The sequence below is a fragment of the Crocuta crocuta genome, unplaced genomic scaffold (assembly GCF_008692635.1).
Source record: "Crocuta crocuta isolate KB4526 unplaced genomic scaffold, BGI_CrCroc_1.0 scaffold118, whole genome shotgun sequence".
In the NCBI taxonomy this organism is placed as follows: domain Eukaryota; kingdom Metazoa; phylum Chordata; class Mammalia; order Carnivora; family Hyaenidae; genus Crocuta; species Crocuta crocuta.
Genome location: NW_027551558.1, coordinates 13,114,948 through 13,126,844, shown reverse-complemented (window position 1 = coordinate 13,126,844; position 11,897 = coordinate 13,114,948). Strand labels below are relative to the sequence as shown.

Here is an 11,897-nt window from a genome sequence, read left to right as displayed (position 1 = left end):
TGGGGCCTTGAAGCGCTTTCTATTGGGATAGCAGGTGATTTCACGAACTGCACAGGTAAGGTGATTGTTGAACTGGACTGCCGATAAAATCTTGGGTGGGACTCTATACAAATGAATAGGTCTTGCAGCTGAAGCGGTTTGTGGACTGCAGCAAGCGGAGGCTGGAAGTAGGACAATCTTGGAATCGCAGGATCCGTGGCTGTCTCCAGCGTTTTCTAGACATTTCATTAGGAAAAGAATTAGGATTCCTAGGTTGGAGGAACCTAGGAACCTGTAAAGGTGGAGGCAGACTGGAAGCCAGCTGTAGCATCCGCCCCATCCCCATTAGCCATCCTACGTCCCACGCCCGACTACATTCCTCGAAACCTGCTGGGCCCCAGAAAGCTCAAGGGGCCCAGCTTAGGCCCGAACCGACTGTCGCCTTCGGGGAGGCAGACTAAGGAACTGCGCCTGCCAGGGACTAGCCCGTCCTGAGCCGTTTACACGTGGAATCACCCGAGCGGTCCACTCTGCCTCGCGCCGGGCAGGGGCGGGGCTCTGCGGCACCAACGGGCGGGCAGATGGGGCGCGCATGCGCACGGCGGGTCGGGCTGAGGGGCGGGGCCGAGGGAAAGCGTTGTGAGGACGGGGGCTGGCGAGGCTCATGCTAGAAGGCTTCGCGTCTGAAGACAACTGCTTGGAAACTGGTGCAGCCAAGGTAAGTGAACGCGGGTGGAGCCGAGGCCCGACCTTCGGCCTCTGAGGTCTGTGACTCGACCCTGAGCAAGGAGGTCGGTGGGGCTGCACTCAGGGGTCCGCAGTGGAGCGGGATTCCCGCACCTCTCTCGGGCTCGGGGCCTCCGGCTCGGGTCGGGGGGTGGAGGGCGGGAGCAGCCTGAGTAGGGGTCTCGGCCTCTGAACTGCCTCAGGAAGCTTAGGCTGCTGGGAGCATAGCCACTCTCCTGGAACAGAGGCCGCCAGGGCCTTTGAAGCTAGATGGGTCCGGCTGGGGCCGGTGTCTGCCTTCTTGGGACACCTGCACGCGGGCCTGGGGCGTTACTCTCCGTCTACCGCTGGTACTTTGTGTCCCAGAGGGGGTCACAACAAACAGGTCTTTTCTGGCCAGGCGAGTGGGAAGACGGGGGTAGCCGACTTCCTCTTGTATTCCCTGTCTGGGCACAGCACTGCCATGCACCCGGTGCCGAAACCAGAAACCTGGGCGTCACTCTTACCCACCACCCCTGCTCCCCCGGCTCGGTACTCCTTCACCCACCCAGTGGAATCCATCACAGACCTCCCTTAAATACTTCCAACCTCGTCCCTGATCCCCAGTCCCTCTGCTTCAGCTAGTTCAAGCCACCATCGTTTCGCCCCTGCCCTACCTCAGGGGCCTCCTGCCTGGTCTTTTGATCCTTTGTACTTTGTTTTGTACTGGAAAACCTGAGTGATAATCTTAAAACACAGACCTGATAGTGTCACCAGTTCCCTTCCCGCATTCCCTTTCTGTTCATAGNAGTCTGGAAAACCTCCAAAAACATGGAGGTTAAAGAACACCCTACTAAAGGACGAATGGGCCAATCAGACAATTAAAGAAGAAATTAAAAAATATATGGAAAGAAATGAAAATGAAAATACAACAATCCAAACTCTATGGGATGTGGCAAAGGCAGTCCTGAGCTCTTGAACAGAACTTATACGGGCCCTTCATGACCTGTCCTGTTTTTACCTTACTCTAGTTCTCTTCCTCACTGTGTTCCAATCGATTAGGCCCCCTGGCCAAACAACCCTCCTTACCAAATGGACCAGGTATAGTTCCTGCTTAACCCAGAGTAGCAGATTTCAGTTTTCTGCCAGCCTGCAGTATTATTCAGACAAGCTAACCATATGCTTCCATCCAACTCTCCCTCTCTACTGTGTCTTCAACCCTTTTGAACCTTTTGTAGTGCCTGAATTGGACCAAGTTTCTTACAGGCTTAGGTGTTGGTTACAATCTTTTCGGTCTGCCTGAAGTACTATCCTTTAGTTGAAAAAAAATCCCCTTCTCCCTTGTGTGTTACTCCAGGTGTGGGTTGGGGTTTCTGCGGTAGTCCATAGATGTCTATTTACTAGTCTCTCTTTTCCATCAGGCTGGAATCAGTGTGACAGGGGCCTGTCTGGGCCGCTGTCCTATCCTTAATACCTTCTGTGGCACCAGGCTGTTAGTAAGGAGTGTGTTGGTTAAATGCATAATGAAGCCTGGCCACTCCTTGGGCTCCCCAAATAAACATATAGATCAGGTTATTAAATGCCCTGCTTTTCAGCGCCAATTCTCAATCCCCAACTCATGTAGCAGTTTCTTTGGCCTGGGAAGCTAGTTCTATTCTTGCCTTTAGTCCAGGACCATAGCAGTGATAAAGGGGAAGTGCTGTTCAGAGTTTTTATTTGGCATTGACTTTGGGTACAGGATGTCTGGATATTGGTGATTGTAGCTGCTTTGAGTTTGAATACTCTTTTTAAAAAAAAATTTTGTTTTTAATGTTTATATCTGAGAGCGGGACAGAGCGTGAGCAGGGGAGGGGCAGAGAGAGGGAGACACAGAACCTGAAGCAGGCCTCAGGCTCCGAGCTTTCAGCACAGAGCCCCGTGTGGGGCTTGAACCCATGAACTGCGAGATCATGACCTGAGCCGAAGTCAGACGCTCAACCGACTGAGCTACCCAGGTGCCCCTGAGTTTGAATTCTTAACTGAGGGCCCCTGGCATGAGAGAAAGATGCTAACAGCTGGTGCATTCTTTATGGGAGGAAGGCTGGCTCCAAACTCTTACATGCTGATAGGGCTAATGACACAATGGGAGGAGGGGGTGGACCAAGCTGGCCAGGCCAGCCCTCATGGGAGAGCTCCAAAGGGGTTATTTTTCCAGCTTAGGCCACGTCTTCTGTCCTAGGAAACAGCATATCTAGGAGCCAAAACCCACTGCCCTGCATCAGACCTGATGGTCTGCTGTTCTTCAGTCAGCTTACACTTTGTGATTAGTAGAGTAAGGGAGACACTGAGGTGATAGGCTCCTGGCCCTCACAGAGGGAGGGAAGACTATATGTTGTGAGAGGCTGCAGACTAAAGTCGGAGGAGAGAACGAACCTATCCGTGTGGCTGGAAGAATCCCAAGATGACATTTGAGCTGGGCCTGGAAGGAGGAGGGCAGACTGGTTAATGGGGGGGTGGGGGTGGGGGCAAAGGCTCTGGGTTTGGAAGAGGCTGCTGGAGCGGTAAGGTGAAGGGAGCCCTGTTACACTCCAGGCACTGCAGGAGACAGCTACCGAGCCTGGTCTGCTCCTTCCCTCCCAGGACTGAGGCTTCTCCTTGTGAAGGATGTCTGAAAGCAAGGGTCTTTCAGAAGTCTCTCCTTTGGATTTTTTTCCAGTCTGGCCTCTATAATTTCTCAAAGAAGGCAGTGAGCTTAGGAACTGCCGGAGCTTATCTACCAGCCTGTTTGCTCATGGCCTTGAGTATGGGTGATGCAACATGTTCCTCAGGCAAAGGGGAGTTGCTTATGTTTCTTTTTGAATGTGACAGTTTAATTTGTTAGGTGGTAGATTCCCTGTTCTCCCTGTAGCACTTGAGGGAAAGTTTCTCCTCTGAGTTTGTAGATTGGGCTTTTGTTCTGTTCTGTTCTGTTCTGTTCTGTTCTGTTCTGTTAGAAACCCGCTGCAACAAATCATAATGGGACATGTTCACAGCAACTGGTTCTTGGCCTTTATTCTGCCTCCCCTGAAGAAGAGAGAATGTGGAGAATATAGTTACTATATTACCTATCCCTTCCAACACATAGTTATAGGAAATGGTGCTGTGGGTTCATTGATCACTTAACTATCTGATCGATATCTCCAAAAAAGTTTTATGCTTAGTTACACTGACATCAGAACTTGGCAGCATATCTCTGAAGGTGCGGGACCCTCCCCGCCCCGCCCTATGCTGGAAATGTGGTTCACTCCCTGCCTTCATGGAGCTCAGTCCAGCAGGGAGCACTTATAAGTAATCACTTATAAGTAATCAGGCAAGTTTCAAGGTCGCATTCACAGCTTTTCTCAGACTGGACCCTTTTGAAGGGAGGCACTCAGGAGCATATGGGAAGAATGCCTAAGCCAGACTCAGATTTGAAGAATGCTTGCTGGAGAAAGAGATGTCCACTGTGCATGAGTCTAAGAGGCTTGGGAGGAACCGGCTTCCCTCTCTGATCTCTCCTGTCCCAGAACTCCAAGATGTGTGCTTAGACCAAGCTGTTCTGCTCTGGCCTGGGCAGTCACTGCTGGGAGTAACTTGAGACCTTGTTTTCAGGTACCAGGTGCAGTGGCATTGGCCCTGTCAGGGTCTGGACACTTTTATTTGGTAAAACTGGAAATGTAGTTTCCGGTCCTGAGTTATTTTCTACAGATGAGAATTAAATGAAAGCCCCCCCCCCTTTTAGTCCATTCATACACATTTGAACAAAATTATGGGGTAAATTACCTTAAATACATATTTATAAAGAAAAACATGTTTATAGTAGGAACCTTAGAATCCATAGAGAAATAGAAAGAAGAAAAATCAGAATCACGCCTCATAATTCAGAAAATAATCTTTTGGGGCGCCTGGGTGGCTCAGTTGGTTAAACATCTGACTTGATTTCAGCTCAGGTCATGATCTTGCAGTTCATGAGTTCAAGCCCCATATTGGGCTCCACACTGATAATTTAGAGTCTCCTTGTGATTCTTTATCTCCTCGTCTCTCTGTTCCTCAACCACTCAAGCTCCTGCTCACTCTCTCAAAATAAATAAATGAACTTAAAAACATTAAAAAAAACCCAGAAAATAATCTTTTAGCAATTTTTTAGTCATTGTTCTATGTATGAAATATACACACTTTTTTTCTTTTTTTTTTTCTATTGTTTTTTCTTTATTTCTGAGAGAGAGAGAGACAGCGTGAGCAGGGGAGGGGCAGAGAGAGAGAAGAAGGTACAGAATCTGAAACAGGCTCCAGGCTCTGAGCTAGCTGTCAGCACAGAGCCCAACGCGGGGCTTGAACCCATGAACTGTGAGATCACGATCTGAGCTGAAGTCGAACGCTTAACTGACTGAACCACCCAGGCACCCCCACACTTTTTTTTTTTTTTTACAAAATTATTCTTCACAGATTTGCAGTCTGCTCTTTTTCATTAAATATTAAAAATCATTTCTTACTGTTAAGTGTGACGTTGCATTATGATGTCCCTATGCAGTTGTAACATTAGATGCTGCGTTTTCGCTCTCTGGAAGTTACACCCCAGTAACTGTTGTTCCCTTAAGGAAGGGACTGTTGAAGGGGTTACCACAAATAGGCAAAATGGGTTTGGGAAATTTTCCTGAACGTCGTGGGGATGCCGTTCACCCAGAGTCTCCCCTTTTGGGATGGGTAAGAGGGTTGCCACACAGCTCCTGGCCAGCCCCAAGTACCGGAAATGGAGGGAGCAGGGGCTTTGGAGGGAGCTCTGTGTGTGGTGGGTGTAAGGGAATGACCAGTACCCTAAAGCTTTCTCATTACTGCTGTCGGTTTGGGCTGGTGGCTACTGTTGGCCCATTAGAAATCACTGACCCTTGTCACCAGCAGAATTTGTGCTTTCAGGAGATGGATGTATAGTCCTTGTGTTGGTGTGGAGGTCTGGCAGTCCTTCACCTTCCTTTTTGAGATTGGTCTATAAGCCCCCGGAAAGACTGGGCTTTTGAATTTCACCAGTCGTAGAGGCCTGCTTGAGCCTTGGTGGGGAGCCCTGGGAATGAAGCATTCCTACCCTCAGGAACTTACTGTGTAGCTATGTCTTACTGACCACAGATGCAGGGCTAGCCAGACTCCGGGAGTACTTGATGGAACCCTAATGTCTGTGTAACTGTCCTTTCCGCTGCTTTTTCACAGTGGTCAGGTTACCTGTCACAGTCCTGAGACATGGACGAGGCAGGGGTTAATGTCATCTTTCCTGGGTCCCCTTCTGCAGGTCTTGATCCGACCTGCCTCATCGCTTCCCCTCAACTGCCACATTCCTAGCTCTGGTCTCGCTCTACTAAATACCTTCCCCGCATTGTGCTGCTGGATGAGCCATTCTGAAACCAAGCTCTGGTCTCATCTCCCACTCGCAAATCCTCAATGGCCCCCCATCTTTCCTCTGGAAACTTGAGCCTCCTTGGCCCAGCATGCAAAGCTGGTCGACCTCTGTGTCCTGTTGTCCACCGCTCTGGCTGCTTCATACCCTCGAGGCTCCCTGACTTGGAGTCTTTCCCACTTGTCTGACCTGCTTCTCTGCTCACAGCATTGCCTTCAGTTCCTGCACGTCCACGGCACGCCTGTCCATCCAGGCGCAGCTCCGGTGTCCCCAGGTCTGTCAGCCTTTGCTGATCTTCCCTCGCCCAGAGGAAATTTCTTGCTCTGAACTCTCAGTTTTTAAATTTTTCTTTAGGACACCTCACTTTCTGCCTGATTAGTGCTTTCCACAGGAAGTGTTTCACCAGACTGTAAACCTCTTGTAGGCAGGAATAATCTTCAGGTCCCTTAAGCTCTCATTGAATTGTTTGGCATTCTGAAGAAGCTCCAGGAAATGTCATGGAGCCTTCCCACCCCCTGTTTGGTTGATAGGGACTTGGAGTGCCCAAGGTCATCCCAGTGTAGTGGCAGAGCTGGCCTTAGGTCCAGTTGGACATGTTCTGTTCCCCAACTTTGTTCCTTTCACGGAGTTCCTTCCCCAGGAGCACACTGTCACGTTTTGAAAGAACCTTAGCCCTGGTTTTCACCTGAACCTTCTATGTTCCCCACCTCCCAGGTGCCGGCGACCATGAGATCTCTGCGGCTGCTCAGAACCCCCTTCCTGTGTGGCCTGCTCTGGGCCATCTGTGCTCCAGGTGCCGGGGCCGAGGAGCCTGGGGCCAGCTTCTCCCATCCTGGCAGCATGGGCCTGGATAAGAATACAGTGCACGACCAAGAGTACGTATCCAGCCAGGGCTGGGGTCCCAGGGCCTCCCCCCTGCAGCTGCAGTCGGTACCCACTCTTCTTTTATTGTTTGTACAGCTCCTTGACATTTTCCAAGAATGATTATTTATTCCTTATAGCCACCTGTAAATCAGGCAGTCTTTTTCCATCATCATTTCATAGATGGAGGATCTTGATGCCCAGATGAGAGAAATGACTTGCCTGAATTCTTTCTGTCTCTCTCTTTCACCGCAGACGTACAGACAAGCCGCCTCCCACATTCACGCTCATGTGTGCATGCATGCATGTGCACACGCACACACACCCATTCTCACACACACATACACAGAGTAGTGACAGAATGACAGAATCCAGGATAGGACTGAGGTTTTTGGACTGAGCAGAGCTTTTTCTTTCTTTACTGGCACATTTGAACACTGAATTTGTTGCAGCTTTTGTCCTGGGCCAGTCAGGCTCACACATAATTTGTTATCCTTGAATTGGATCAAAAAAAATGTTTTGAATTGCTCGTCTTCCATACTGTTGTAACAACATTCTAATAATAAAGAGGGAAAACACCCATAATCTTGCCAGCTTAACAGGTGAACTGTTTGACTTTTTGCCTGCCTTGCTCATGGCCTTGCCTGCATCTGTCATCATGCGTGTGTTCTGCCACTCTTTCTCTTGGTTTTTCTGGGGTGAGTGAACTTTGAGATCTTGAACTTTTCAGCTCTTAACATTTCGGCATGATCCCAGGGTTGCTGCCAAGTGGTCTGAGTCTAACTATCGGTTTTTAGGCATATCATGGAGCATCTAGAAGGCGTCATCAACAAACCAGAGGCGGAGATGTCCCCACAAGAACTGCAGCTCCATTATTTCAAAATGCATGATTATGATGGCAATAATTTGCTTGATGGCCTGGAGCTCTCCACAGCCATCACTCACGTCCATAAGGAGGTAGGTCTGTGGTAGCTCAGGGGGCAGCTGCTCAGAAAGTGCCACCCGCCGAAGGTTCAGTCCCCAGTCTTGACGACTTATGCAGTCCTTGTACAGCTGTGTTGCGGTGTCTCCTTTGTCTGCCCACCGCTCCGTTCTGCCTCTTTTCCTGTTCGGAGGTGCTTCTCACACAAGGTGGCCTCCTGAGGCAGAAGCCCCAGGAGTCTCCGCTGCACACCGGAGCTTGAGAACCAGCACCTGAAGGACAGACCACATCAAAATGCAGAGCAGGGGAGAAGCCGTTTTACTATAGGGTGGCGAACCGAGGGATCAAGGGACTCAGTAATAACTACAGTGCTCTGTACGAAGTGGTTAACACAGCACTTTCTCGAGTGGGTGAGAGAGCTCATTTGGTGAGCCTGTGAGTGGCCCGGGCAGGTACTGTTTTTACCCCCGTTTTTCAGGTGAGGGAACTGAAACCCAGATGTGCCCAGGTCAGGTGTCTGTCCTGCCCTGCCACACTGCAGTCTGTAGTATGCAGAGGAGGACAGGCAGAGCTGGTGATGCGAGCGTGCTCCTGGTGGCTAGCAGGAGAGCAGATTCGGGTTTGCTTTGAAGGCGGTGGGGAGCGCCAACAGTGGCTGGGTGCAGAAGAATGGCAGTGTCGCGGGAAGGGCCTTTGCCATGGGAGGCAGACGGATGCACGTGGGGAGACTTGGCATCAGGGAGAGGACCTGGGGTTCAGCAGTCCTGGCAGGCGAGGCTGGTGGTGGCGACAGGAGGGCAAAGGGTACGCGTGGGAAAGGCAGCAAAGGTGGAATCGCCAGGACGTGAACAGCGTTAGCGTAGCACTGGGCACTGTGAGCTCTGCTGCGGCTCCCTCCAGAGCAGGGGAAGCACCTTCGTCTCATATAGTAACACATCCTCCTGGTTGGCAGTGCCTTCCTCTTGTTCTGACCCCAGGACACTGTCCAGTTTGCACTTTAAAGAGCACATTGGACCCAGAGCTGTCCCTCGGGAGAGCATGGGTTCTCAGCTTTTCTCTAAGATGAGTTTGTGGGATTATGAACCTCATAATTCTGTGTAAGCCAGACCTAGCTTTCTCCAGTGAATGTGTGTTACTTGTGTAATTAGAAAAGAGGGGATAGTAATTTTTAAAACAAATAAGCAAGGACCTGCTTTGATTGCATCTTTCTTTTCAACTGGCGAATATAATTTCTAAACTGGATTATTATGAATTGACTCTGTATCTGATATATGGTTTGTGGATTCCTAGAAGTAGCCACATACTACATTGAAGAAGTTTCCGGACACACAAATATGGACATTTTAGACCTAAGCTAAGCACTTCCAGTAAATGTGCGACTCATCGTTGTCTAATTTGTATTTTATAGGAAGCGAATGAACAGGCACCACCAATGAGTGAAGCTGAACTGATTAATCTAATAGATGGTGTTTTGAGAGACGATGACAAAAACAATGATGGATACATTGACTATGCGGAATTTGCAAAATCACTGCAGTAGACATTGTTTGGCCATCTAGTTGTATGCGAATGTGACCCGTCATAATGTGATGAAACACTTTGGGTAATGCAAAATAACTCCTTCCCAACTACTGCTACAGCATTTTGGTAAAAACCTACAGCAGTTTGTTACACTGGGGTGAGAAAGAGAAATCAAGAGAAATAGAAGAGAAGCAGGACATATCGTAGTCCCCAGGTGCTGTTAAATCTCTTACTGGACAAGAGCTTGATTAAGGAATCCTTTCAAGAATATTGGATAATTAATTGGAGCATAGTACTCAGGAACTTGACTGTAGAATACCGCTAGTCTCTTGGTTTCATTCGTGCTACCTGAATAGTAAGACAAGCTTTGCCAAGTAGCCACAGTTTTCAGTAACAGTGAGGGAATGGCATAAATTCCAGATGTTTCCCCTGGTGAATCCTGTGTCTTTAGGTAAAGGTGGTCTGTATTCTGCAGAGTTCCCCTGGCCTGAATGATGACGTCTTCCACGTCATCACCCCGAGCAAGTGAGTATCAGGCTGTTTCAAGGCATAAGAAGGATGCCAGATACCGAGTTCAGCTAGCCAGAGAGTCCGAGATTCTCTGTCTTCTGGCACTTTGGGAATGAGGAACAACTGATGTGATTAGCATTTTTTGGTTTTTTTCAGTATTTTATAAAACTACTGCCATATCCTTTCTTTATGTCTTCATCTTAGGGGAGACTTTGAATTTAAAATGTTCTGCATTCTAATCATTAGCAAATGTTTTAGCTTTCTAAATATTAGTATTTAACCCTTATTCTTAGGGTTTGTTTTTGCGACTTAGAAACTATTAGGAATGCAAGGACTTTATCCCTCCTGCTTGGCACATTGGGATAAAGCCACTCACTGGTCCTGCCTAAGTGAGGAGTGAGAAGCACCCATATTGCTGCAAGCTGTATTTAGAAGGCATGGGGTTTAAATGACCTCTTCTAGCTTAAATATGTGAATTCTTTCAGATCAGGAAAGATTTAAAAAAGAAGTCTAGAAACTCTTGATTAAGAGCACGAGTCTCAGTAACGGTTGAAAATGAGAAGCAGCAACAGATTGTAATTCGGTCTCCTGGATGTGGTGGACTCGCTGTGAAAGAAAACCTGAAATGATGGCTGAATGGGGGGAAAAACCTGCATAGGATTTGCTGTAAGACACATAGAGACTTATTTTCGTTATTAAAGTATTCTTATAAGAAAATGTATGTATTTGTAAAAATGGTTTCCTGTGTCAAGTATTTGTGCAATCAGAGCTGAATTGTAAACTATTCTTGTAATATCTAGTTATTTTGAAAGATTTATATATTGAATCCTGGATATATGACCAATAAAACTGATGAAACAAAATAAAGAGCTGTTGATTTTTGTCCACATAGGGCTCTGCTCCCCCCGACGTGAAGGTTTTGTTTATTTAGGACAGACGTTTCCATGCGCCTGCCCCACCATAGGTCCTGTGACCCTGCCTGGCTGTGCCCTGTTCTTTTTGGCGGGGATAGACTCCCAGTAATCAGTCTCTTTCTGCCTTGATGCATTTCTTCTTCTGAATGAAATCGCTTTTTGGACCTTTCTTCTCTGGCCACGTTCAGATTATGACAGCATTGTCTAGCTTAGGAAAATAACAGTGTTTTCTCCTGGAGTCTGGTGACTGTCTTTTCTTTGCCAGAAAATTTAATTAGGTAGCATTTCTGAAAGCCCCCCAGGCCCAGGCAAAAAGCACAGGCTTCCTGGCATTTTGAGAATGACACCTTGTTCTGCCATTTGAAAAGGAAGGAAGGAAGGAAGGTAACCACTGCCTTCTCCATCCCTTGCCCCCCAAAGATCCTTGGATGCTGCCCTGGACTCTGCATCCAGAGCTGCCCTTCTGGATGGATCTAATGTGTGGGCTCTGCAATTATTTCATGCTAGCCTTTGTGGTCCTGTTTAGCAAATGTCCCTGGGGGGAAAGGGGCCTGTGATATTAGAGATACAGCGATGTTCCTTGCATACCCTTGACCTCCTCTCTTCTAGCCTCCTCATAGCCCACCTGAAGGATTTTTCAGAATGTATCAGGAACATCTCTGCACCTTAGTTTCCTTATCTCTAAAACAGAGATAAATCTATCCAGGAGAGGCAGCTTTATATGAGCATAAGCTTTGGACTCAGACCTGAGTCCAAATCAGGCCTGCCACTCGTCAGCTGCGAACTTGAAATTTAGTTTCTTACCTAAAAAATTACTACAATAAAACTTACCTACAGAGAGGATAAGAGGGTTAATAAAATGAAGGAAAATGTAGAAAGCACCTAGTAAGCAGCTGACACCACACAGAGTAGATAATAAATACTCAGTCACCTGTTCCTCAGACTAGCTGTAGAGCCTGGGCCCCTACATCATTGCAGGCATTGGAGGGGCTGTAAAGGGATTGATGACTTCTCAGGAGCAGGGGTCACAAGATGTTCTCTGTTCCACTGAATGGATAGACCATGGATGTCAATCCATCTGTCTGTCAAGGAACTATGTAGT

At 48.1% G+C, this 11,897-nt stretch overlaps 1 protein-coding gene across 3 annotated transcripts in view; it reads left to right on the top strand.

The window, feature by feature from the left end:
* The window catches only part of MCFD2 (multiple coagulation factor deficiency 2, ER cargo receptor complex subunit), a 40,163-nt gene extending 29,415 nt beyond the window's left edge, over positions 1-10,748 (top strand). Inside the window, exons 1-4 of one of the 3 annotated variants that reach the window (XM_077749306.1) lie at positions 613-697; positions 6,782-6,942; positions 7,726-7,885; positions 9,259-10,748. In XM_077749306.1, coding sequence (XP_077605432.1) covers positions 644-697; positions 6,782-6,942; positions 7,726-7,885; positions 9,259-9,390 — 507 coding nt within the window. In that variant the 5' untranslated portion in view covers positions 613-643 and the 3' untranslated portion in view covers positions 9,391-10,748. Of the gene's footprint in view, positions 1-612; positions 698-719; positions 744-6,781; positions 6,943-7,725; positions 7,886-9,258 lie in introns of those variants that run through there. The other 2 variants (XM_077749308.1, XM_077749307.1) reach the window with 2 other exon arrangements.
* Positions 10,749-11,897: the final 1,149 nt, after the last annotated feature.